Source organism: Aulonocara stuartgranti (assembly GCF_965226115.1).
Source record: "Aulonocara stuartgranti genome assembly, chromosome: 15".
Taxonomy (NCBI): domain Eukaryota; kingdom Metazoa; phylum Chordata; class Actinopteri; order Cichliformes; family Cichlidae; genus Aulonocara; species Aulonocara stuartgranti.
The window spans coordinates 7,546,603-7,573,344 of NC_138951.1; the positions used below are offsets into that span (position 1 = coordinate 7,546,603).

The following is a 26,742-nucleotide window of genomic DNA, read 5'->3' on the forward strand; positions in this document are numbered from 1 at the left end:
GAGCTCCGCCGGCAGCCAGCCGTGCCTGAGTGACCGAGCCCCAGGCCGAGAGGCCGGGGGCACCCCACCTCCGAAGTGGCCCGAGCGAGCCCCAGGCCCCGATAAGCGGCCGCCAAGGAGTGAGCCGGTGTGTACCTGGACGCCCATCCCCGGACACAAAGAACCACCAACGCACCGATGTCTGAGGGAGTCCGCCACTGGCAGGGGAAGTGGTGGTAGGGGGAGATAGGCCTCCAAACCTTGGAGGGCCTGAGATGTCCCCAGAGAGGTGGCGCCTGACACCCAGCCTGACATATAGACACAGACATACAGGCACACACAGATACAAACATCCATTCCCACCCTCATGCTCTCATATGCACTTACTCCACACTCAACCAACATGGAGACAGACATAGAGAGACACTGTACACACAATCACACTCCCCAAGCGTACTCTACGAACCGGGTCTAGGGATTACTTTCTAAAAGAAAGTAATGATCAGTGTGTAATATATTATCATTCTACTTTTTTTTTCTCCGGAAACTGAATATTTTTTAGTAATTTAAAAAAGAATCCAATCCGTTATTGATAAGAATAGCCATTGTGTTGTTGCATCTTATATTGCTTACAGAAGCAATCAAGCTTATTGGATATCTCAAATTATGAGTGATGAGCAACAACCTTCTTATGACCTCTTCAGGACACCCTTACTTGGAAAAGGGACAGTTTATAGCAGTGCTACTGTGTAAACAAATGACAGATTGTCAGGTCAGCAGGCAACAATTGGTCCTGGTAACAAGCAGCCCAACAAGCTAAAGGAGAGGGGATGACAATCACGAAGGCCAATCAGCTGAAGAATCCACCGGTATAAAAAAGAGAAAGTTTAAATGCTGACAGACACAAACAAAAATAGCACAGAAAATCATGCACATGGATATTCACAGTTCAGACTGAAGGTTAGAAGAGAAGCATTGTTGACCTATCACGTCTCTATTTTTATTCCACCGCCCCCGAGAAATGCACACCCGCACATGACTTCTTTTTGCCAACTAATCTGTTCAAAGTTTCTACAGCATCATGCTGCGTTTTATTACAGGGCTTTACTCGAAACCCCATTATCAGCAGCAGCTCAAATAGCATCATGTTACCTAACAAATTGTTGCTGTGTGAATGCTTATCAGATGTCACCTGGAAATCTGTCAGACCTCTTTTAATGTGACCCTATCTAAATACACACATGCAAACTCACAAGAATTCCACTTGATCTTTCCAGTCTCTTCCAGCCATTCTACTTGAAGCCGGTTTGGACTAAACCCAGCAGCTGGAAGACTGTGCTCAGCTCCAGCACACCAGCCAGCCAGACTGACTGAGTTTTATTCTGCTGCTCAGAAAGGCATCGGGATCTGAAACCTCACACAGTGTATAAACCGAGGGACTGCAATGACCACACACACCTTTATAAATGTAAATGTGATCCAGGATATACAGTAGATGATTTGTGTGTTCAGCAAAAGGATCAAGTGGGAGAAAATTAGAGGTTAAGTGTATGAATGTGAGTTCAAAGTCAAGAAGGAGAGATATAAAGTTAAAGGGAAAGAATGAGATCATGACTCTGTGTGTGTGTAAGAGAGAAGCAGAGTGAGCAGTATTGGCCACAGTCTGACTTTGACCTACACAGACTGCCAGTGAGAAAGCAGCTGACAGTCTGCCCAGTTGGCATGCGCGCAGTGCTTCGGCAACGTGCAGCCTGCCTCGTACACAGAAACTGTTACCGGGTGCGCCTGTTACTGAGTCAACAGCAGCCACTGGTGGACGAATCCAGACATTCATTCATAAAAAATTATGACTACATAGTCTCGTGATTACATCTAGAAATATGGAAATCTACACTGTGATGAGGCATAGATGAATCAGTTGTCTGCTTTATATCCATTTCAGACATAACACATGAAGCAATTATGCACATATGCACTTCCTGAAGATATTGGCTATAAATGTCTTGGAATACAACGGCACATATATGGAGTCTCCATACAGTCAGCAGGGCATCCTTTGCTATAAATGCCATAAAGGCAGAACAGGGCAGAACAATCTCCACCGGGAATCCAAACTCATGCTATTTTAATGGTTGACTACTTTCAGTCTAAAGGTGGAGGCAGAACAAAGTGTTTTTTTCTGGGGCCTGAACACTGTGCTATGCTTTATGAGGGACACAGAGACCAACACAACCATGTAATGTAAGCCATTGTGACCAGAGCTGGAGGTATCTGGTCTTTGAGTAATGCATGAGCAAGTAAAAGCAGGAGGAACAAGGACGTCAAAGCGGCACCAGAGGCAGGAGTGGTATTGCAACACATGTCTGTTAAGTAATACCTTTCAAGCTTTCCATGATTGCTTAAAATAAAACCTGGGTGTCCAGTCCAGGAAATTTCCACCGACAGGAAATGACGAATGAATGGTCACTGTAACCAAAAACTCTAAACATTAAAACTTGATGTGGACTAGAGCTCTCTCTGGGTTTGAAAAAGATGGTAAGGCAGCAAATTTGCAGACTTTTTTGGTTTCTGCAACAACAACAACAGCTTAATAATCTTTTAATACATTCAGCTGTTATAGTCAGTCAGCTTTAAGAGACTACCTCAACAGCAAATCAGAAAGAAAGCTAAAGACAAGAAAATATGTTTTCCCTCTGCCCCCTTTTTCCCTAATGTGAGTAAAGGATGAATAGTTGTTAGCTGTTTTATATGCACACAATGAAAATCAGACTTTATGGATGAAATTAAGGTTTCAGGTCCATCATATTTTTCTAATTATTCACCTTCTTTTCATAACTCTATCACATTAATGCTGTTCCATTGTGACATTATTCTTTACATGTCTGACGATTAAAAAGAAAAAAAAAACAGGGGCATGTTTAATATTGTTTAAAATGGCCACAGGAGCCCAAAAAAAGGCATAACACCATGAGGAATAAAGAGGGAACACATAACAATGTGTAGCACCTTTTCTGAATTGGATCGGACGTCAGGAATCAGCCACCAGCCAAGCAGACTGGCAGCATGAGATGGGGTGATGATGTCATCAGGCTAATCTGAGATGCATGACAGCAGTGTTTCTGTCTGTGCACACAAATCGTACTCGCTGTCTCTGCTTCTCTAGAAAACTGCAGGTTTTTGTGTCAGCGCGCAGGCAGGAATGTGTTAGGTAACAGGGCAGACATAAAAGAGCCACAGCGTGATCACTTTCTTTTTCTGTAGCAGCACCTATTGCGTTTTGAGCATGTGGCCCCCTTTGAGACCATATATGTATTCTGACCTATATCCAAACTCCCATCTGCATGCCATTCGTACCGGCGCGGTCGTCAAATACCCCTTCATCTGTATTGGATTTTGGAGGCGCGAGGCAGAGAGTGTGACTAGCAGCGGGACGGAAATGAGCGTGATGGTGAGGGAGAAGGGGGGACCAAGAGAATTGAATCAGGGCTGTTGGTGTTGCGGGGGCACAAAGATGAGAGTGGTAACTGCGTCTCTGCAGCTGTGGCCTACGTGAGCATCGGCAGGAACGCTCTCCTCATCTCAGCCCCCTCCCTCACTCATTCCCTCGTTCTCTTTCTCTCTCTCTCTCTTTCTCTCATCTCTCCCATTCACCCCCTCCTCTGCTCATTTGCACTTTCAAATAGACTTTTGAGAGGCCCCCCCTTCTGCCTATGCCCAAATCCTTCTTGCTCTGTTCTCTCATTCTTTCTATCATCTAACTCCCCTTCTTTCACAGAAAAACTGCAGGGACCTGGACAGTGAGAGATGCCGTGCTCTGCCAGGCAAAGGATATCTGAGATGACTGAATGGGGAAGAACAGAAGACAATGATCCGCTTTCCCACACGGATGCAACAGCACAGACGTACACAAAGCTTGAATTGACCTAAAGGGGAGGTGTGTGTGTGTGTGTGTGTCACCGTCATTCATTTCAATCCACACGCAGCAGCGTGCATGCCAATGCCCACAGTCACGTGACTTCAGTATCTTGAATCGGTGGGCAAACACTGGCTTTAAGGCCAAGGTCAGAGGTGATACGTGCAAGATTGAGCTGAAAGAGCCAAGTGGGAGGAGGAGAGAAGGGAGGAGCAAAGATGAGGAGACAGAATGAATACAATGAAGGAATTAACGGATGATGTTCACTGGAAGAATCCAAGGACAAAATAAAGTATGAAATAAGTTAATACATTGTAGTACAAGTGTCCAAATTAGAGAAGGTGACGTCAGAGAGGAAAGCATAATCGAGAGAAAAAGGACAAAGCAGAATGGACTGATTGTCCTTGCACTGTTAAGCAGGTGCACTTTTTGGCAGTGGCGAGAAGGCCGAGACAGACTGAAGAGCAGTGCTGACCTCTGCTGGCTGCATATAGGGTTGACTCTGAGTGTATGTTAGCTAAATTATGGGTTTTTCTTTGTATGTTCGGTGCCTTTGTCTGCCAACCAAATCTGTATGTTACATTTCTGTATATAGGTACCAAACTACAAGGGGGTCTTTGAGTGATCATTTATTCATTCAAAGTTAAAAAGACTTCACGTTGCTAACGATAGGCTATATTAGACCATGAGAAATGCAAAGGAGGAAGGCACAAATTTACACATTTAACTAGTTTTGACAGTTTTGTTACTAGTTAATATAGAAATGTATCTTTTCAAAGTTGGTTCACAGTAAAAAGGACATTTTCTCTTTGTCATTTAACAGTAAAGATGTAGTGATGTAATTACTTCACAAATACTTGGCATAGTCTTTTTGTATTTCTAAAATTTAAGCCCAAAGCATCGTGCTGGGAGCTTAATTCGACTTACTACAACTGTGTTTAATTTATAAAGTGTAAAAAATACTAAGACGTAACAATGAACTTGTATTTCTTTTACTTGAGACATTTCAGGGTTTAGATTTCTTTATACTGAAAGAAAGAGGAACAATTAAAATATTTTTTTGTTTTGCTTGTTTCTAAGTTAATGGTAAAATGGGTCAATTTTAACTCATTAATGCCCAGTGTATCATATTTAATACTTACAGTTTTTTATGAGGTTTTGAGATGTTAACATCTGTGGGATATTTTTCCCCACTGCAAAATGTTAATGAATTGCACAATAAAGTTAAGCTTCTTTTTTTTTTTTTTAAACGCAAGAGTTAGCAATAGGGAAAAATAAAAAGTCATACATGGAAAGTAAAATTTAATTATTTTTTTTTTTAAACAAATATGTCAGTTGGTTCAATAAACTCTCCATTTTCAAAAAAAATGAATTTTCTGGCAATCACTTCATAGCTCAGGTTTTAAGGGGATATAAAATGATTTTAACAGCCCTGCTTTAGATAACAGTAGAGTGAAAGTACATTCAATACCAAGAACTACTTGATGAAAGGGGTTTTTTTGTATTATAAAAATAAATAAATTTTATAGAAAACAGAACTGGAACTAAACTGACCTTAAGAGATGTCACTTTCTGACAAAGAACTGGGAAGTGAAAGCTAAAAGTGAAAAACATCTTGGTACCTTTGAAAAAGCTTGTAGGAGCTGGCTGGAACCCTATTACTCATATGGATGTATAGTGCAAAAATCAAAGCACTCTGCTGCATATGTTTGTATGTACTATGTAGTTGTAGTATGTAGCGTGTAATCACTGTAAGGAAACCCGAAGAACTGAAATACAGCGTTTTCATTTATTTAGAGAATTTGATGACAAATTGTTTACTTAGGTCACATAAAAACATATAAATCATTAATGAGTTTTTTCTAAAACTTGTTTCCACTTTTGTCTTTCTGAGCTGACAAAGACTAATCTCTATTAAAAAACAAAATCTAAGACAAGTGAAGACCTCTCAGTCACAGTGCCGATCTGGGATCAGTGACTTTGCTTTGGCACATCTCAGATAAAATTTTAAAATCATCATCTCTCTTTACTGTTGAGCACAGAAACTCTTGTGGCCCAGTTACTTTCAAGTGAAGATCCAGCTGGAGATCGCATCAACAAGAGCACATTTGTGCCATATACAGATGTAAAGTGGATGACCCTGAGTTTCAAGCATGTTCTTACTTGGAAGAGGCAATTGTAAGACACAGTTCAGAGCTATGCGCCTGCACCTGTGCTTAGATAGAAACAAATCATTCGATCATCAAGACATTACTACTGAGGTAAAAGACAAAAACTTAAGGATTAGAAAGTGGGGTCTGTGAGTGGTCAGAGGAAAACCCGTGGAATGGCATTTTCCTCACGATCATCATAGACACGACCATGGAGCGTGCCCCCTTGATAGAACTGGCGGAGGTTGAATTTGGCAGGTGCAGAGACGTACCACATTACCACCCCTGTGGGGTTCACGGACACTACAAATTCAGTGGAGTCTTTGAGCGATGCGGTCTCATCTGTGAAGACGTTGAAAACCTACAAAGAAGACGAGAAACAGAAGTGAATTTCTCTAGCAAGTATAAAGACAGACATCTTGCTGATAGAACACTTTTGGTCTCAGTGGGAAACCTTTGGTCAGATGTAGCTAGATTCTCATCATGTGTTACTTAAAGATCTGTTCTAAGTCCATTGTTGTTCTCATTGTATATCCTACCACTAGGCCATATTAGTAGTCATTTTAAATCCATATCCTATCATCTGTATGCAGATGATATTCAGCTGTACCTTTCTTTTAAACCTTATGAATTGGATAAACTATCCATTCTAATGGACTGTCTTAAGGAAATTAATGGTTGGATGGCAAACAATTTTCTGCAGCTTAATACAGACAAGATAGATTGTTTAATTCTGGCTCCAGAGAGCATTAAGCCTCAAATTAGACAATTATTGGGATGTTTCTCATTCACTGTAAAACCTCTGAATCTTTGACCCCCTCTGTGCTTTCTTCACTTAAGAAATATCACTAAACTCAGGACTGTTGTCTCTCAAGGTGAATTGGAGAAGCTTGATGTCTTCGTCTCCTCCCAATTAGCCTGTTGTAATGCCCTTTTTCCTTGTCTGTCAAAGGCTTCTATAAATCGCCGTTAAGCTGTCCAAAATGGTGTGATATTTTCTCATTGCTAAAGAGTCTGCACTGGCTTCCAGAGGATTATGCCTTCCAAACCTTAGCGCCAAAGCTATGGATCTCTCTCTCTTTCTCTCTCTGATACAGATACTAATATTTGGTCAAATATGATAGCTATATTTAAAAGTCCAATACTGTCAATATTTGTTTTCTTTGAGATTTCAAAACAAAGAAGTTGCAGAGTGCCCCCTGGTGGAAAAAAAAAATTCAAAGACAGCAATCCTAACAGGGTTGAAGGGTGTTTCACCCCTCTCGTTTCCTAATTTTCATTCAGTAGCTATTATAATGCTGACACCAATAACTAATACCGGCCAACAATATTGCCCGCTAATAAATGGTTTCGACTCTTCTTCATATTGTACATTAATAATGTTCAGAAAGATTCTACTGAATTTGTAGAGTGGCAGGGAACAAATGTCCAACTGGTGTATTATGGCTGAATTCCAAATCTCTAGGTCAGAGGGAAAGGAACAGCCCAGGGACTATACACAATATACACAGATGAAAGCCATCTCCACATTACACACCTAATATCTTCTACAGACTAGAAACCCATGTGATGAAGCCTGGGGGACACAATTGTTGGGCTGTTGTTAAATCTTGTTAATGTTAATGCATATACACCATACTGTCAAACTTTTGTCAATGTGGTGTATGTAAAGGCCCAGCATTACTACATCTCCTTTACCTTTTAGTGTGACTGCATTTGCAGGATTTTTTTTATCGTGTTCAGCTTAAAGGGATTTTATATAAAACACACCCACAATGTTTTGTTGTTTTAGTCATTCAATTGATATCCTAAAAGACCTACAACACATATGTTTCCGTAAATCTGTCTCTCTTCCACAGCATGTCTTTATCCTGTTTTCCTTCTCTCACCCCAACCGGTCGCAGCAGATGGCCCCGCCCGTCCCTGAGCCTGGTTCTGCTGGAGTTTTCTTCCTGTTAAAAGGGAGTTTTCCTTCCCACTGTCGCCAAACTGCTGCTCATAGGGGGTCATATGATTGTTGGGTTTTTTTCTGTATCTATTATTGTGCGATCTACTGTACAATATAATGCGCCTTGAGGCGACTTTTGTTGTGATTTGGCGCTATATAAATAAAATTGAATTGAATACCAACACCAGTTAAGCTCGCACAACTGCCCTGACCTGCTGCAGCAGTTTCAGCACTAGCATGAGTGACTATGCAAATTTTCTGTGCTTGCCAGTGTTGGTCAAGTTACTTGAAAAAAGTAATCAGTAACTAATTACTGATTACTTCCCCAAAAAAGTAATCCCGTTACTTTACTGATTACTTATTTTCAAAAGTAATTAATTACTTAGTTACTTAGTTACTTAGTTACTTTTTAAAAACACGATTTACAACCTGAAGAGGTGATAAAGCGATAGATCTTTCAGCCCAATTCTACTTTTTCTACATAATCCATCATACAAAATGTAATCAAATGGAAAAGTCTCTTTTTTAACTTGTTTTATCATTTTTAATCTTTTAACTTTATGCATCAAGCAAAAATTTAATTATATGCAACATTCTCTGACTTGAATAAATGAGTTTAACATTTAAACCTATTTTCTGCACATTCCAGCACATAAAATAAAATAATTTTTTGTGTTTACACTCATTCTTTCAAATAGATGCAAGTAAAACACAGCAGAACATAAATAAAGTCAAAGACTCAGCGGTCCTGTTGCTCTATTTTCACCTGTAAAGCAGGACTGCAGTAGGCGGAGGTTTACCCTGGTGCAGGTGTGTAGCGGTCAGTGGAAGGATACGGCAGTGTCTCTGTGAGTTTCCCATTACGTCGTTGCGCTCTTGGTGCTTCCTTGGAAGTTTAGGGGTTTTTTTCGCTGTAAAAAGAAGTTTTCTTCCCACGCACGATGGACGCTAATGTTTTTGTCACTTTTTATGGAATCAAACTCAAAGTAAGGTCAGTACTTCCACGCTTTAAACGCTGCATGCTCATACTCTCTCCCGCACTCGATATGTGATCCATTGTTGATCTGCACACAGCTGTTGTCACTAACGGCGCACTCGCTTACGTCACTGTCGTGAGACATTCTCGCAAAAAATCACGGTTTTAGTAACGCAGTAACGCAGCGTTCCTTCGGGAAAGTAACGGTAATCTAATTACCGATTTTGCAATAGTAATCCCTTACTTTACTCGTTACTCGAAAAAAGTAATCAGATTACAGTAACGCGTTACAAGTAACGCGTTACTGCCCATCTCTGGTGCTTGCTTAGTGCGAAATAAGAACTGGAGCCAGCAGTTGTATCACATCCAGCTTGCCATCCTGACAGCTCCCTTTTGGTGTTCTCTTCCAGTATGACTCATTGAACCAGTGCCTGAGTTCCAGTGCTCCAACCATAATAACGACACCTGCTTTAAACAAGAAGCATGACTGTCACCCAGGGCAGCTCTGATTTAATGTCAGCCTGCCCCCGTGATCTGGCCTTGTGTATGACGAGCTGGACTTGCAGTTGATACTTTGTTGTTGTGTAACTTGTTTTTTTGGTTGTCGTTTGAGACACTCGCCACACCCTGGAGACTGGGTCAGGTGTTAGCTTCCACATTTCACACCACCCCAACTGATCACAGATTAGGAGTTGATCTACTTGGATGATTTTGGTAGGTTAGTGCAGCACATGATTTAATTTTATTCACGTAATCCTAATAAAAGACTGAGTCATGTACCGTGCTATAATGCTATAATATTTGAATAGATTTCAATCTTTTGTTTGTTTGTTTCTTGAAATTTTTTCCCCCGTTTGTTTTCTGTAGTGCTGTTTTACGTTGGTAACCTCAAACTTCAAAAACAGGGAAGTCTGAGTTAACCTTGCTTGCCAAAATTACCCCTCTCACCCCGAGTGAACCAGGTCGAAACACGATACACATCCCTCCTAAGTCTATAAACACATACCTTGTAGCTGCCTGCAGTGTAGTTGAGTTTGCTGAGGGAAGTTGTGTAGCGATAGGGCATGTCTGTACGACGGCTGAAGAACAATAAAGCGCTGGCATTTTTTGACAGGGGGCGCCAGAATACTTCAATGCCACTTTTCTCCTGGGAGAAAGAAAAAATGTGAACAATGAAACAAAAAAACATTGCACAAAAGTCCACAAAAAGAGTCATTTAAAAAAGAAATGTATCTACTAAATTGTGCTTCACCTTCACAATGCGTCTTCCCTGGATACCCAGGGCATCCTGGTTGATGCTGATGGCCATTTTGTTCCGCAGGATGCTCTGGGCACCGCTGGAGATGGTACGGAGGTCATTAGACATGAAAAGAGGAGCCGCCATGATCGCCCAGAGAGCCATCTGAGAACGAGACTGTTCCATGCTGAGGCCAAAGTCGCCAATAATCAGCTGTGAAGATTAAAAATTTTCACACCAAAGAATTAAATTGGAGGCTGTAGTCTGTAGTACATGTAATCTATCTTTCAGTATGGAGGTGTAGCTGAATGATTTGTGCACAACAAATATATATGTAGAGCACTGAAGAGGCTTAAACAAATCGTAGAGTAAGCAGAGACAGATTCTGTGGTTTGTTTTAAACAACTTCTGAAAACCCGTTTTTGTAGATGAGCTTTTGGTTTGGAATGAATCTCTGATCATATGTTAAATTTTGTGTTTGTTCATGTGTCTGTAACTTTTCTATTGCTTATGCTATTCCCTAAAGCACTTCACATTTGGGGAAGATATTACAAATTTCAATTGAACAAACCATATCAGGGTCGTTCCACCTTCCAGGACCTGCTGCAGATGTCAGGGCGTCCTGATTTTCAAAGAACCAGTCAACAATGTTCAGTACACTGTCCCAAGAGTCCTGGATGTCACCATAGTTACGCCACAGGTTGCAGATCTCACCCAGCTGAGTGTAATTTACCTAAAAACACGCATCAGTTTCATATAGTGAAGAAGCAAATACTAAGTATTAGAACAGGATTCGAACAAAACATCAAAAAGTATTTTGGATTTTAATCGTACCTTAGGTGGCAGCCCACCCTGGTAGGCAGGCCAGCTGCAGGAATAGCCAATGGGACGCCCTGTAGCATTTAAAGCCTTTGACATGAGAGGGTAACCTGTTCAAAACAGTGAACAGGAGATCTCAAATGAGGTCCAATCAGCAATATCTTATTATCCACACAGAAAAGGTTCAGTCTTGTGTTTTTACCCAGCTCTTGCTCCGTGGCATTAGAGTAACAGCCGTCATATTTAAACATATCCACCTCCCAGTCTGCAAATGTTTGAGCATCTAATTCGATCTTGTCCAGCGGGGTGCCAGGGTAGCCCCCACATGTGAATTTGCCCATGTCCCCATAGATGCCCAGCTTTAGGCCTCTGTTATGCAAGTAGTGTGCCAGCTTTTTGATTCCTCCTGGAAACCTGAAAGAGTAATATCAAACACACACATTTTAAAAAAGCCTTCAGCTTTCATTTTGTAACCACAGCATGATTTTTTTTTAATCCTGTAACCCAATTTCCTTTTGCACTTTCCAGGGAAGTGAAAATTCATATTTGTGCTGACACTAAAACATACCTGCTATCAATCTCCTGAGTACTGTGTTTTGCTTTTCACATGATTGTATGACTGTCACACTACTTCACTGGCTGTAGGCCAATAACAGATATATGTTTACAATGGTCTTTGTGCTCACGCAGCAAATACTGCACCTCTTAGGATCAGGCTGCAGCCGTCCCTGATCGTCTCTTTGTTTGGAAGACCAGCAGTCATCTATGTTCACGTAGACATAGCCGAGTTCCTTCCAGCCATCCTCTGCAAGTCTGTCTGCCATGTCCATGAACAGATTTTCACTGGAAGAAAGACAAAGATGTTTCATAATTGTCTCAATCGCATTCCTATTTACACTGATACTGCATTTGAAGATAAGAGTGTAAAGAGTGTAAAGAGCACTACCATATCTATTAGATATTCTGTTCAAACCGACTGCTTCTACTGGCTTTTGTTATATCCTGTTATTATATCGCTATAAAACTGAGACTAGACCATTATAGTTATAATACCTAAATACCTTTTAAGTTTTCAATACAATCAAGCCTGGTGGTACACATTCAAAATTTTGGCTTACCTGATGCAGTTCTTTGGGTCGTTTTCACAGTCAATATCACATCGGTATCGTTCCCATGCCAACCACCCCATGGGAGGGGTCTTCATCAGTCCATTGTCAAGGGCCAAAGTGGTCCCAGTGAGCGCAAAGGCAAACAAGAGCACTGCAACATGCATTTCTGCAAATACAAAATTACAAGCTGAATCAGATGTTAGTGCAGTGTGTCAAAGATGAGCCAGAAGAGTACGTCCAGAAGACTAAAGGGCAAATACAGGTTAATGATTGCAGCACCTGACGAGAAATCACCTGACATGGGTGTGAACGCAAAACAACCTGCTCGATGACTTACCAGTGAAATAGACTGATTGTGTCAGATGACCAAATAAAAATCACATGCTTATATAAACGATGTTCTGCTAAATAAAAGTTAGAATATAAAAGCTGTTCGCAACATGATCGTCATTTGGTTCTTGTAAATACGCAACACTCGATCTCAAGCGAGTTTTTTGTATTATAAACACCAACTTGACGGTAGCTTATTACGTATAACTAATCTGGCATAGACAACAATTATTCTAGCAATTTAAAACGCAGGGAATCTAATACACGTTTAAATGATTTAAACGAAGGGATTTGCTGAATAAATGTATGAAATGAAAAGCTGAACTCACTGAAGTCCGATCACGGCTCTTGGAAACTGAAAGCTAGAAAGAGCAAATAAGACCAAGAGCTCAGCCTCCTGCAGTCCGATTCTGTGCTCTTGTCTCTGGTCTCTCCCTCACTTCTTTAAATAAATACTGTGATAAAAGAAAATCCGCTCGGTCCTACTGTGGGGGAATATACAAAAAAGTACACATGACAAGGAAGTGGGGGCCACGTGACAAAGGAACCCTATCAGCTGACCACAAACCAGGAAGCGAGACAAAAAGCGCCGGGGAGACCGTTGATTACAGTGGTTCCCAAACTTTTTTTGCTAGGCTCCCCTTTGTTTTACAAGGAAAATGTTGCCCCCCCGCGCGCACGCACGCACAAACACATCCTCCAACCACACACACCTGTATTTTGCTCCATTGCGGTTTATTTCACACCTCAAACATTTAGTAAACAATTAGGCAAATACAAGTAATCTGCAATAAATTACAGGTAGTAAGAAAGTAAACTACTAACTCTTTTATGCTACGTCCACACCTACGTGTTTCGAATCACCGAAAACGGAGATTTTATAAAAGTCCTTTTTGCGTTTACATGTGGAAGAGGAATACAGAGTTCGTCACGCAATGTCAAAGGTATGTGCCTTTTTTCACGTCAGACTGTGCGCCACCTTGTTGTTTACATGAGATGAATTGCAGAATGGCAGATAGAGACAAAATACTGTTAATCTGACTATCTTCAGTTTTTACACGCTTACATACACACGCAGTTACTGTCCCTCCATTTATAAAGGCAGAGGCATCACGGTGTGATTTTTTTACGTGTAGTTGTTTTTTTCTGTGTAAAAATATTCAACATTGCTGTCAATACATTTTTCAAAAAAATGCCTCTCTGTGCAAAATGGGTTTAAAAACATAAACAGCTGTGGGATACTGTTTGTCTTGATTTGAACCGAGGGAACAAATCGTAGCAGGATCAGCCTGATATTATTTGTATCCCACTGTAACTTTACTTTGTACAGAGCTAACATCCCCAAAATGTCAGGTGTAGTTAGTCATTACAACAAGTGTTTGTGAACTAAAAATCAATTATGTGGGATACTGTTTGTCCATGATTTGAAGAGCCCAGCCCGCTCCCAACACAGGGAAAACCAATTATGCAGGAGAGACCTACCTTGGCACTTGTGCAGGTGAAACCAAAGGGAAGATATGCTTCACCATATTTTCTAGTCTTTGGCTTAGAATGAAGTTGGTTTGGAAACATATTCAGCTATGCTTCATCTCCTGCTCTGCGTTTGTGTGGGCGCCCTGTGTTAGCAGTGTCCAAGCATTTGGGGTTTTTTTTTTCCACTTTTCATACCGGACCCCACACTTTGGGAAGCTCTGGATTACGTTTATTTACCTCAGTTCTGTAGCTGATCTAAAAAAAAAACTAAAAAAAAAAAAAAAACACCTATTCCAGTTTCGAACTGTTTATGTTTAATGAGGTGATGTTAAATGTGATCAAATCATTCATACATTATGTTTCATAAAAAGCTATAGATTGTAGTAGCCTTCACCTCTCATTTGGCGTTACAATCCTGGTGACGTCTTTGGGTGATGAACAAAATAACTACTGCTTCTTCCTTACAGCAAAAGTGTAAACATATCCACATCCAGCAGGAGGAGCACTTGGAATACAAAATTTGGAACCACAAAACCTGGATTTAGTTGCTTCAAAAGTTGCTAAAAATTCATAGATGATAAATGCTATAAGATAAAGTCTTGTGACTCTCACTTTGGTGAAAATGCATTCAATACCAAGAACTAAAAAAAAAAAAGACCAAGAACTACAAGTATTATATAAATAAATAAATAAATTTTATAGAAAACAGAACTGGAACTAAACTGACCTTAAGATAAGTCACTCTGGGACAAAGAACTGGCAAGTGAAAGCTAAAAGTGAAAAACATCTTAATCACTGAAAGGAAACCTGAAGAACTGAAATACAGCGTTTTCATTTATTTAGAGAATTTGATGATAAATTGTTTACTTAGGTCACATAAAAACATATAAATCATTAATGAGTTTTTTCTAAAACTTTTTTTCCACATTTGTCTTTCTGAGCTGACAAAGACTGATCTCTATTTAAAAAAAAAAAATCTTAAGGCTACGTCCACACGTACACGGGTGCAGTGTTTAAATGCTTACATATACACACACAGTTACTGTCCCTCCACACATACAACTTGGTTCTGCTTCTATGCCCCAGCTTTGTTTACTATTTCCCACCCAGGCTTCTAGACTTCTGATTGGCCAACATTTCTACACGGTTAAGAATATATCGCCAACTGTTGCTTTGGCATGTTCCTAGCAGCGTTTTCCTTCATTTCTGTGTTTACGTGTGGACGGGATTATTTTTTTAAAAGGAAAACGGAAAATCTCTGTTTTCAAAAATACCCGTGTACGTGTGGACGTAGCCTAAGACAAGTGAAGACCTCCCGATCTGGGATCAGTGACTTTGCTTTGGCACATCTCAGATAAAATTTTAAAATCATCATCTCTCTTTACTGTTGAGCACAGAAACTCTTGTGGCCCAGTTACTTTCAAGTGAAGATCCAGCTGGAGATCGCATCAACAAGAGCACATTTGTGCCATATACAGATGTAAAGTGGATGACCCTGAGTTTCAAGCATGTTCTTACTTGGAAGAGGCAATTGTAAGACACAGTTCAGAGCTATGCGCCTGCACCTGTGCTTAGATAGAAACAAATCATTCGATCATCAAGACATTACTACTGAGGTAAAAGACAAAAACTTAAGGATTAGAAAGTGGGGTCTGTGAGTGGTCAGAGGAAAACCCGTGGAATGGCATTTTCCTCACGATCATCATAGACACGACCATGGAGCGTGCCCCCTTGATAGAACTGGCGGAGGTTGAATTTGGCAGGTGCAGAGACGTACCACATTACCACCCCTGTGGGGTTCACTGACACTACAAATTCAGTGGAGTCTTTGAGCGATGCGGTCTCATCTGTGAAGACGTTGAAAACCTACAAAGAAGACGGGAAACAGAAGTGAATTTCTCTAGCAAGTATAAAGACAGACATCTTGCTGATAGAACACTTTTGGTCTCAGTGGGAAACCTTTGGTCAGATGTAGCTAGATTCTCATCATGTGTTACTTAAAGATCTGTTCTAAGTCCATTGTTGTTCTCATTGTATATCCTACCACTAGGCCATATTAGTAGTCATTTTAAATCCATATCCTATCATCTGTATGCAGATGATATTCAGCTGTACCTTTCTTTTAAACCTTATGAATTGAATAAACTATCCATTCTAATGGACTGTCTTAAGCAATGTTCCCTCTAATTTTTCATGTGTCTGAGCGAACACACAAACTCCCTGAGCGGTCCCTTGGACCACTGTGAGCAACAGCAGACGTGTGCACTGTGGTCACGCCAGCATCGAATCCATCCAAGTTACATGGTTTATTAAAATAATCAAATTACAGCATTTGTCTTAGACTACTTTTAATTAACTGCTTTAGCCCACTTACAATGAAAATTTAAAAAAAAAATCTTGTTCATGACCTGTGTAGTATGTTAACACTTTTGGAAGTAAAGAATAACCTGAACTCCAATTTTGAAAACAAAACTTTCTTTTTTTAATTTTTTAATTTATTTTTTTTATAAAGCTCTGCATCAAATTTGATGGCACACAAATTATTCGTGCCACTCCAAAACATAATTTCTGTCCACTATGAGATAAAGGAGAACAACAGCCTGATACCTGCAGGCCTGACAACAGGAGATGTATCACTCCTGTAACACCTGTAACATTCAGTAGTCGCCTCATTGTTCTGACACACACAACAAAACTATTGACTACACTACACACTAACTACACAAGATTTGCGCTAAACGTTGCAAATCTCTCACATCTCAAAACATGGCCGTCACTCCTAAAACTTCCCCCTCTCCTAAATGACTAAATGCCATGTTGCCACATCATTTTTTGATTGGTCAACATGGTACATTTTTCCACCAATAGGAAAGGGTGGGGTTTTTTGGTTTTGTTTTTTGCTCACAGGTGGAGAGTGCTTTTGGGCGTTTTCCTTATAAAACGCAGGTTTTACTGTTTCTTCCCGCAGTAAATATAAACAACGACAGTATTCAGTAAAAAACAAAGAAAGATTGCAGATATTTTTATCATAACTCTGGTTTTACGTGGCCTATCAACACAATTTAAAAACTGGTATAAAGTCCACACTTTTTCCGTCAATTGTTCCGTCTGTCCTGCTCACATCTCCAATGGTTGTACACGTTATCATTAGCGTGACTTCACTCCACATCAGCCACGCCGCTTTACTAGCTAAAACACCGCTGTCGGCACATAAGGACGCTGCCATAGCCTGTCAATGACGTTGATTAGCTGCATATATATATAAATATATATATAAATATAACAACACCCAGCACGCCCCTGCGGGCGGTTTATCCTTCAAGCTCGGGTCCTCTACCAGAGGCCTGGGAGCTTGAGGGTCCTGCGCAGTATCTTAGCTGTTCCCAGGACTGCGCTCTTCTGGACAGAGATCTCCGATGTTGTTCCCGGGATCTGCTGGAGCCACTCACCTAGCTTGGGAGTCACCGCACCTAGTGCTCCGATTACCACGGGGACCACCATTACCTTCACCCTCCACATCCTCTCGAGCTCTTCTCTGAGCCCTTGGTATTTCTCCAGCTTCTCGTGTTCCTTCTTCCTGATATTGCTGTCATTCGGAACCGCTACATCGATCACTACGGCCGTCTTCTTCTGTTTGTCTACCACCACTATGTCCGGTTGGTTAGCCACCACCATTTTGTCCGTCTGTATCTGGAAGTCCCACAGGATCTTAGCTCGGTCATTCTCCACCACCCTTGGGGGCATCTCCCATTTTGACCTCGGGACTTCCAGGTTATACTCTGCACAGATGTTCCTGTACACTATGCCGGCCACTTGGTTATGGCATTCCATGTATGCCTTGCCTGCTAGCATCTTGCACCCTGCTGTTATGTGCTGGATTGTCTCTGGGGCATCTTTACACAGCCTGCACCTGGGGTCTTGCCTGGTGTGATAGACCCCAGCCTCTATGGATCTTGTGCTCAGAGCTTGTTATTGTGCTGCCATGATTAGTGCCTCTGTGCTGTCTTTCAGTCCAGCTTTGTCCAGCCACTGGTAGGATTTCTGGATATCAGCCACCTCCTCTATCTGCCGGTGGTACATACCGTGCAGGGGCCTGTCCTTCCATGATGGTTCCTCGTCTCCCTCCTCTTTCTTGGGTTTCTGCTGCCTGAGGTATTCACTGAGCACTCGGTCAGTTGGGGCCATCTTCCCAATGTATTCTTGGATGTTCGTTGTCTCATCCTGGACTGTGGTGCTGACACTCACCAGTCCCCGGCCCCCTTCCTTCCGCTTAGCGTACAGCCTCAGGGTGCTGGACTTGGGGTGAAACCCTCCATGCATGGTAAGGAGCTTTCTTGTCTTTATGTCAGTGGCTTCTATCTCCTCCTTTGGCCAGCCTATTACCCCAGCAGGGTACCTGATCACGGGCAGGGCGTACGTGTTGATGGCCCGGATCTTGTTCTTACCATTCAGCTGACTCCTCAGGACTTGCCTGACCCTCTGCAGGTACTTGGTGGTTGCAGCTTTTCTAGCGGCCTCTTCATGGTTCCCATTCGCCTGCGGGATCCCCAAGTACTTGTAACTGTCCTCTATGTCTGCAATGTTGCCTTCTGGTAGACCCCCTATGCTAGCAAGCCTACCGCAGACATGAGCGAGACAGATAAATATGAAGGCATGCCGGCTCGGACGTCGCCCGGATCAACAAGGTCCGCGTCAGGTGTTGAGGAACCAGGGCACCCTGGCAAGTAACCCCGGCGGAAGGGGCTACATGAATAGGATGAGGGACCTATGGAGATATATATATATATATATATATATATATATATATATATATATATATAGGCTGGACTATGGGATAAGATGGCATCGTTGTAATCCCATATGGGAGCAGCTAGTCACTTACTGAGTAACACTGCAAAACAGAATTGATAAAGTTTTAATTTCAATTCAGGTTAGATTATTTATTTATTTTTTGTGCGCAACGCAGATTTTCTGTGCGCAGAGACCGTGCCAGCAGTGCGCAATTTCTCACGCGCACAGCTTAGAGGGAACATTGGTCTTAAGGAAATTAATGGTTGGATGGCAAACAATTTTCTGCAGCTTAATACAGACAAGATAGATTGTTTAATTCTGGCTCCAGAGAGCATTAAGCCCCAAATTAGACAATGTTTGGAATCTTTCTCATCCACTGTAAAACCTCTGAATCTTGGGTTAACTTTTTACCAATCTTTTGATGCCCACATCAAGTTTTTGACCCCCTCTGTGCTTTCTTCACTTAAGAAATATCACTAAACTCAGGACTGTTGTCTCTCAGGTCTCGTCCCAATTAGCCTGTTGTAATGCCCTTTCCCCTTGTCTGTCAAAGGCTTCTATAAATCGCCGTCAAGCTGTCCAAAAAGCTGCGGCAAAGCTTTTATCCGAAGGGCCAGCTCTGTTCTAGGATGCCCTCTGGACCCAGTGGAGGTGGTGAGTGACAGGAGAACGGCGGCTAAGCTGTCATCCCTGATGGACAACATCTCCCACCCCATGCAGCAGACTGTGACAGCACTGAGCAGCTCCTTCAGTGGGAGACTGCGGCACCCACGGTGTGGGACGGAGAGATTTCGCAGGTCTTTCCTCCCCACTGCTGTCAGACTCCATAATAAAGACTTTAACTGATCAAGCACACACATCCATACATATGCAATAATACTAAGTGCAATAATCCTTTCTGTCATCGTTGTATTTTTACTCAGTCGTATATAGTATTTGTATTTGTATTCTATTTTTATCTTATTGTATATTTATTTTATTTTATTCTACTGTATATAGTATTTTATTTTATTCTATTCTGTACAGTTGTGTACTGTATTTATTCTTATTGTATTCTAATTTTTGCCTCATAACTTTTGCACTGTCCACTTCCTGCTGTGACAAAACAAATTTCCCACGTGTGGGACTAATAAAGGTTATCTTATCTTATCTTATCTTTAACTCGCAAATTTTCTCATATAACCCCATTGCTAAAGAGTCTGCACTGACTTCCAGTTAGTTTCAGATATCAGTTTAAAATCTTGACTCGTACTGTCATGGCCTTACGAGGAGAGGCCCCCACTTATATTGTCAAGCTACTTCACGCTAATTCTTGTACAAATACAGGCCATTTACCATTTAATAAAAGACTGAGTCATGTACCGTGCTATAATGCTATAATATTTGAAAAGATTTCAATCTTTTGTTTGTTTGTTTCTTGGATTTTTTTGTTTGTTTTCTGTAGTGCTGTTTTACGTTGTTAACATTGAAACTTCAAAAACAGGGAAGTCTGAGTCAACCTTGCTTGCCAAAATTAACCCTCTCACCTCGAGTGAACCAGGTCGAAACACGATACACATCCCTCCTAAGTCTATAAACACATACCTTGTAGCTGCCTGCAGTGTAGCTGAGTTTGCTGAGGGAAGTCGTGTAGCGATAGGGCATGTCTGTACGACGGCTGAAGAACAATAAAGCGCTGGCATTTTTTGACAGGGGGCGCCAGAACACTTCAATGCCACTTTTCTCCTGAGAGAAAGAAAAAATGTGAACAATGAAACAAAAAACATTGCACAAAAGTCCACAAAAAGAGTCATTTAAAAAAGAAATGTATCTACTAAATTGTGCTTCACCTTCACAATGCGTCTTCCCTGGATACCCAGGGCATCCTGGTTGATGCTGATGGCCATTTCGTTCCGCAGGATGCTCTGGGCACCGCTGGAGATGGTACGGAGGTCATTAGATATGAAAAGAGGAGCCGCCATGATCGCCCAGAGAGCCATCTGAGAACGAGACTGTTCCATGCTGAGGCCAAAGTCGCCAATAATCAGCTGTGAAGATTAAAAATTTTCACACCAAAGAATTAAATTGGAGGCTGTAGTCTGTAGTACATGTAATATCTCTTTCAGTATGGAGGTGTAGCCAATGATTTGTGCACAACAAATGTATATGTAGAGCACTGAAGAGGCTTAAACAAATCGTAGAGTAAGCAGAGACAGTAAATATAGACATATATAAAATCATTTTATTATTTATATAAAGCTCTACATAGACAGGCTCCTGCTTATATAGCAGAGTTTCTGTGAATGTATCACTGTAGCCAGCCTCTCTGGTCTTCTAAACACCATCTCCACCTGCCCCTCGCTCTGATTTTTAAACCAGAGGTGATCGTGCTTGTGAGGTAATTGTGTCCAAACTGTGAAATGGCCTTCCTCAGCCTAACAGGCCAGCTGATTCTGTGGTTTGTTTTAAACAACTTCTTAAAATCCGTTTTTGTAGTTGAGCTTTTGGTTTGGAATGAATCTCTGATCATATGGTAGATTTTGTATTTGTTCATGTATCTGTAAGTGAAACATGTATATGTGGCTTTTCTATTGTTTATGCTATTCTATAAAGCACTTTGTAACTATTATTATTATTAGTATTTAGTATTTAGTATTTATTTATTTATTGTCATTGTCAAGAACAATGAAATTGCGTTTGGGGCTTCCATACAACCCAAAAAAAAGAAGAAAATAATAAATACCCCTTAAAACCCAAGTGTACATATTTAACCCAGTGTGACTCTAATGCAATAAGACAATCCTTAGCAATAATGTTCGTAGAAATTCAGACAAAGACCTGAGAAACATGACAAAATACAACAATGCAACCCATTCAATATTATTGTACTGTGAGATATGATATCAGATATGATAGTTATCTATTTAAGAAAGAGGGGGGGTGCAGGAGGGGGAAGAGAATAAAGATATGATGTACCAATGCAGACCAGTTCATTGCTATTAAGAAGTTGGATATGGTTATTGTCCGTGAGAGGGGGGCAGAGAGTTCAGGAGCCTCACAGCCTGTGGATACAGGCTGTTGGCCAGTCTGGATGTTCTGGCCTGTATAGACCTGTACCTTCTCCCTGAGGGCAGCAGATGGAAAAGGTGGCGCGCAGGGTGATGTTGGTCCCGCAGGATACTGTGCACCCTCCTCAGACAGCGAGTGGGGAAGATATTACTGATCTCTGGCAGACTTGTTCCAATAATTCTGCCAGCTTCTTTCACCACCCGCTGGAGTGCTTGCTGATCGGCCTTGGTGCAGCTGGGGAACCACACTAGAAATCCATACGTCAGAACGCTGCTGATGGCACAGTTGTAGAAGTTCAACATCAGAGATCTGGGAATGTGTGCGCTCCGCAGTCTCCTCAGGTAGTAGAGGCGCTGTTGGGCCTTCCGTACAACTGAGGTGATATGGTTGCCCCAGGACAGGTCCTCGGTCACAGTTACCCCCAAGAATTTAAAACTGCTCACCCTCTCCACCGCCTCACTGCCAATGAAGAGAGGCAGATGGTTGTTATGACCCCTCTTCCGGAAATCTACAATGATCTCCTTGGTCTTTTTGGTGTTTAAGACCAAGTTATTGTCGTGGCACCATGACTCTAGTTGTTGCACCTCTGTCCTATAGTTTGTCTCATCATTGTTGGATATAAGTCCGAGCACTGTAGTGTCATCTGCAAACTTAACAATGAGATTGGACGCGCAGGAGGAAATACAGTCATGGGTGAAGAGAGTGTATAGCAGAGGGCTCAGAACACACCCCTGAGGGGCACCGGTGTTGACCACAAGGGTGGAAGAGGTGTTCTTACCCACTCTGACACTCTGTCTACGGTTAGTGAGGAAGTCCACAATCCAGTTGCACAGAGAGGAGTTAAGTCCCAGTTGGTGGAGTTTGGGACAGAGTTTGTATGGCCGGATGGTATTAAAAGCCGAGCTGTAGTCCACAAAGAGGAGCCGTGCATAGGTGTTCCTGTGTTCCAAGTGCTTCAGTAATGTGTGCAGCACTGTGGCGATCGCATCCTCGGTTGACCGGTTCTCCCTGTATGCAAACTGGTGCGAGTCCAGGGATGGTGGAAAAGCAGCTCTGATGTGTTTAATGACCAGTCTCTCCAGGCATTTGGCGGGAATGGGGGTGAGTGCCACAGGTCTGAAATCGTTCAGACATGTGACATTTGACTGTTTTGGGATGGGAACGATGGTTGCTGCTTTGAAACAGGATGGTACCAGTGAACAGGACAACGAGGTGTTATATATAGAGGTGAAGACGTCCGCCAGGTCCGCAGCACAGTCTTTTAGCACCCGGCCCAGCACTCCATCCGGCCCGGCCGCCTTCCTGGTGTTAATGCTCCGGAACACACGCCTCAGCTCATGAGTGCTCAGGACCGGAGCAGGGTCGGTTGAGGGGAGAGGGGACAGGACAGGGTCGGTGTTCTCCCTGTCAAAACGGGCATAAAAGAGATTTAGATCCTCAGCCAGAGTAGAACTGTCGGCTGAGGGTGATGGTGTTCTTCTTTTGTAGTCCGTGATAGCCCTGATGCCCTCCCAGACCTGCCTTGGGTTTGTGTTGTTCTCAAACCTGGCCTCGATACGCCTCCTGTGCTGCTGCTTGGCAGTCTTGATGCCTCTTCTCAGGTTGGCCCTGGCAGCACTGTATGCCTCCTGGTCCCCGGATTTGAAAGCGTTGTTCCTTGTTCGAATAAGTTGTTGAACTCCGTGTGTCATCCAGGGTGGATTATTAGGGAACACACGGAATCGTTTCCAAGTTGTTACATTGTCCACACAGAAACAGATGTAGTCCAAGACAGTGGAGGTGTAACTGTCCAATGCGACACGATTGTCAGTGTCCTGCACCTTGAATACATCCCAGTCTGTGCAGTGGAAACAGTCCTGAAGCATCAGAATAGCATCCTGCGGCCATGTTCTCACGGTTTTGGTTGTAATCCCAGTGCTCTTGATCTTTTGTGTGTATATTGGGTGTAGCAGAAGGGAGAGATGGTCTGACAGACCCAGGTGGGGATAAGCCTGGGCTCTGTACGCATTCGCCATGTTGGTGTACACCTGGTCCAACGTTCTATCTCCTCTGGTAGCACACTTCACATTACGGTGGAAATTGTGAAGTACAGATTTCAGGTCCGCGTGGTTAAAATCCCCATTATTATTGTTATTATTGTTATTATTATTATTATTATAATAAATATGTTTATATTTGGGGAGACAGTAAGAAATTTCAATTGAACAAACCATATCAGGGTCGTTCCACCTTCCAGGACCTGCTGCAGGTGTCAGGGCGTCCTGATTTTCAAAGAACCAGTCAACAATGTTCAGTACACTGTCCCAAGAGTCCTGGATGTCACCATAGTTACGCCACAGGTTGCAGATCTCACCCAGCTGAGTGTAATTTACCTAAAAACACGCATCAGTTTCATATAGTGAAGAAGCAAATACTAAGTATTAGAACAGGATTCGAACAAAACATCAAAAAGTATTTTGGATTTTAATCGTACCTTAGGTGGCAGCCCACCCTGGTAGGCAGGCCAGCTGCAGGAATAGCCAATGGGACGCCCTGTAGCATTTAAAGCCTTTGACATGAGAGGGTAACCTGTTCAAAACAGTGAACAGGAGATCTCAAATGAGGTCCAATCAGCAATATCTTATTATCCACACAGAAAAGGTTCAGTCTTGTGTTTTTACCCAGCTCTTGCTCCATGGCATTAGAGTAACAGCCGTCATATTTTAACATATCCACCTCCCAGTCTGCAAATGTTTGAGCATCTAATTCGATCTTATCCAGCGGTGTGCCAGGGTAGGCCATACATGTGAGTTTGCCCATGTCCCCATAGATGCCCAGCTTTAGGCCTCTGTTATGCAAGTAGTGTGCCAGCTTTTTGATTCCTCCTGGAAACCTGAAAGAGTAATATCAAACACACACATTTTAAAAAAGCCTTCAGCTTTCATTTTGTAACCACAGCATGATTTTTTTTTAATCCTGTAACCCAATTTCCTTTTGCACTTTCCAGGGAAGTGAAAATTCATATTTGTGCTGACACTAAAACATACCTGCTATCAATCTCCTGAGTACTGTGTTTTGCTTTTCACATGATTGTATGACTGTCACACTACTTCACTGACTGTTGGCCAATAACAGATATATGTTTACAATGGTCTTTGTGCTCACGCAGCAAATACTGCACCTCTTAGGATCAGGCTGCAGCCGTCCCTGATCGTCTCTTTGTTTGGAAGACCAGCAGTCATCTATGTTCACGTAGACATAGCCGAGTTCCTTCCAGCCATCCTCTGCAAGTCTGTCTGCCATGTCCATGAACAGATTTTCACTGGAAGAAGGACAAAGATGTTTCATAATTGTCTCAATCGCATTCCTATTTACACTGATACTGGTTCAAGGTTCTTTATTTGTCACATGCATAGTTATACTTGTATAACACACAATGGGGCTGGGGCAGGGATAGCTCAGTAGGTAAAGTGGTCGCCCCATGATCGGAAGGTTGGCGGTTCGAATCCACTTAACGGCTACCCTGAGGTACCCCTGAGCAAGGTACCATCCCTACACACTGCTCCCCGGGCGCCTGCTTAGTGGGCTGCCCACTGCTTCACTGAGTGAATGGGTCAAATGCAGAGAAAAACAAGTAATTTCCCCATGGGGATCAATAAAGTATCCATTATTATTATTATTAATGGAATGTAACCTAACATCCTCCTCGACATGTGCAAGAATGGTGGTGGTGGGTGGGGGGGGAAGAACATTATATATACATATATAGTATATACATTTGGTGAATGTGCAGTAGTGGCAGCAAGCAGGTGAATTCTGTACATTAATAAGAATAGACATCTGACTATTTGAAGATAAGAGTGTAAAGAGCACTACCATATCTATTAGATATTCTGTTCAAACCAACTGCTTCTACTGGCTTTTGTTATATCCTGTTATTATATCGCTATAAAACTGAGACTAGACCATTATAGTTATAATACCTAAATACCTTTTAAGTTTTCAATACAATCAAGCCTGGTGGTACACATTCAAAATTTTGGCTTACCTGATGCAGTTCTTTGGGTCGTTTTCACAGTCAATATCACATCGGTATCGTTCCCATGCCAACCACCCCATGGGAGGGGTCCTCATCAGTCCATTGTCAAGGGCCAAAGTGGTCCCAGTGAGCGCAAAGGCAAACAAGAGCACTGCAACATGCATTTCTGCAAATACAAAATTACAAGCTGAATCAGATGTTAGTGCAGTGTGTCAAAGATGAGCCAGAAGAGTACGTCCAGAAGACTAAAGGGCAAATACAGGTTAATGATTGCAGCACCTGACGAAAAATCACCTGACATGGGTGTGAACGCAAAACAACCTGCTCGATGACTTACCAGTGAAATAAACTGATTGTGTCAGATGACCAAATAAAAATCACATGCTTATATAAACGATGTTCTGCTAAATAAAAGTTAGAATATAAAAGCTGTTCGCAACATGATCGTCATTTGGTTCTTGTAAATACGCAACACTCGATCTCAAGCGAGTTTTTTGTATTATAAACACTAACTTGACGGTAGCTTATTACTTATAACTAATCTGGCATAGACAACAATTATTCTAGCAATTTAAAACGCAGGGAATCTAATACACGTTTAAATGGTTTAAACGAAGGGATTTGCTGAATAAATGTATGAAATGAAAAGCTGAACTCACTGAAGTCCGATCACGGCTCTTGGAAACTGAAAGCTAGAAAGAGCAAATAAGACCAAGAGCTCAGCCTCCTGCAGTCCGATTCTGTGCTCTTGTCTCTGGTCTCTCCCTCACTTCTTTAAATAAATACTGTGATAAAAGAAAATCCGCTCGGTCCTACTGTGGGGGAATATACAAAAAAGTACACATGACAAGGAAGTGGGGGCCACGTGACAAAGGAACCCTATCAGCTGACCACAAACCAGGAAGCAATAGAGAGAAAAACCGCCGGGGAGACCTGTAATTGCGGTTTATT

General features: G+C 42.0%; 3 protein-coding genes across 3 annotated transcripts; all 3 read right to left on the minus strand.

Moving 5' to 3' along the window:
• Window positions 1–5,662: 5,662 nt before the first annotated feature.
• LOC309688952 (alpha-N-acetylgalactosaminidase-like) lies at window positions 5,663–12,968 on the minus strand. Its single transcript, XM_082505044.1, has 9 exons — window positions 12,791–12,968; window positions 12,141–12,297; window positions 11,725–11,865; window positions 11,225–11,436; window positions 11,038–11,132; window positions 10,775–10,936; window positions 10,219–10,416; window positions 9,973–10,113; window positions 5,663–6,403 (listed from the first exon to the last, which is right to left on the minus strand). The coding sequence occupies exons 2-9, from the start codon at window positions 12,293–12,295 to the stop codon at window positions 6,200–6,202; spliced, it is 1,308 nt and encodes a 435-aa protein (XP_082361170.1). The 5' UTR covers window positions 12,296–12,297; window positions 12,791–12,968; the 3' UTR covers window positions 5,663–6,199.
• A 1,787-nt stretch (window positions 12,969–14,755) lies between these two features.
• LOC309688953 (alpha-N-acetylgalactosaminidase-like) lies at window positions 14,756–26,637 on the minus strand. The gene is made up of 9 exons (XM_082505045.1): window positions 26,451–26,637; window positions 25,801–25,957; window positions 24,934–25,074; window positions 24,434–24,645; window positions 24,247–24,341; window positions 23,984–24,145; window positions 20,555–20,752; window positions 20,310–20,450; window positions 14,756–15,800 (listed from the first exon to the last, which is right to left on the minus strand). Exons 2-9 carry the CDS (start codon window positions 25,953–25,955, stop codon window positions 15,597–15,599), a joined length of 1,308 nt encoding a protein of 435 aa, XP_082361171.1. The 5' UTR covers window positions 25,956–25,957; window positions 26,451–26,637; the 3' UTR covers window positions 14,756–15,596.
• LOC309688954 (uncharacterized protein) lies at window positions 15,807–18,700 on the minus strand. The gene is made up of 2 exons (XM_082505046.1): window positions 18,651–18,700; window positions 15,807–18,286 (listed from the first exon to the last, which is right to left on the minus strand). The coding sequence occupies exon 2, from the start codon at window positions 17,784–17,786 to the stop codon at window positions 17,268–17,270; it is 519 nt and encodes a 172-aa protein (XP_082361172.1). The 5' UTR covers window positions 17,787–18,286; window positions 18,651–18,700; the 3' UTR covers window positions 15,807–17,267.
• Window positions 26,638–26,742: the final 105 nt, after the last annotated feature.

Coding starts and splice junctions, on each gene's coding strand:
- LOC309688954 (XM_082505046.1), bottom strand. CDS start 17,786: ATGCTAGCAGGCAAGGCATACATGGAATGCCATAACCAAGTGGCCGGC.
- LOC309688952 (XM_082505044.1), bottom strand. CDS start 12,295: ATGCATGTTGCAGTGCTCTTGTTTGCCTTTGCGCTCACTGGGACCACT. Junction 11,866..12,140: donor GACCCAAAGAACTGCATCAG/GTAAGCCAAAAT, acceptor TCTTTCTTCCAG/TGAAAATCTGTTCATGGACA. Junction 10,114..10,218: donor AGGGAAGACGCATTGTGAAG/GTGAAGCACAAT, acceptor TCTTTCTCCCAG/GAGAAAAGTGGCATTGAAGT.
- LOC309688953 (XM_082505045.1), bottom strand. CDS start 25,955: ATGCATGTTGCAGTGCTCTTGTTTGCCTTTGCGCTCACTGGGACCACT. Junction 24,146..24,246: donor AGGGTGGGCTGCCACCTAAG/GTACGATTAAAA, acceptor GCGTGTTTTTAG/GTAAATTACACTCAGCTGGG. Junction 20,451..20,554: donor AGGGAAGACGCATTGTGAAG/GTGAAGCACAAT, acceptor TCTTTCTCTCAG/GAGAAAAGTGGCATTGAAGT.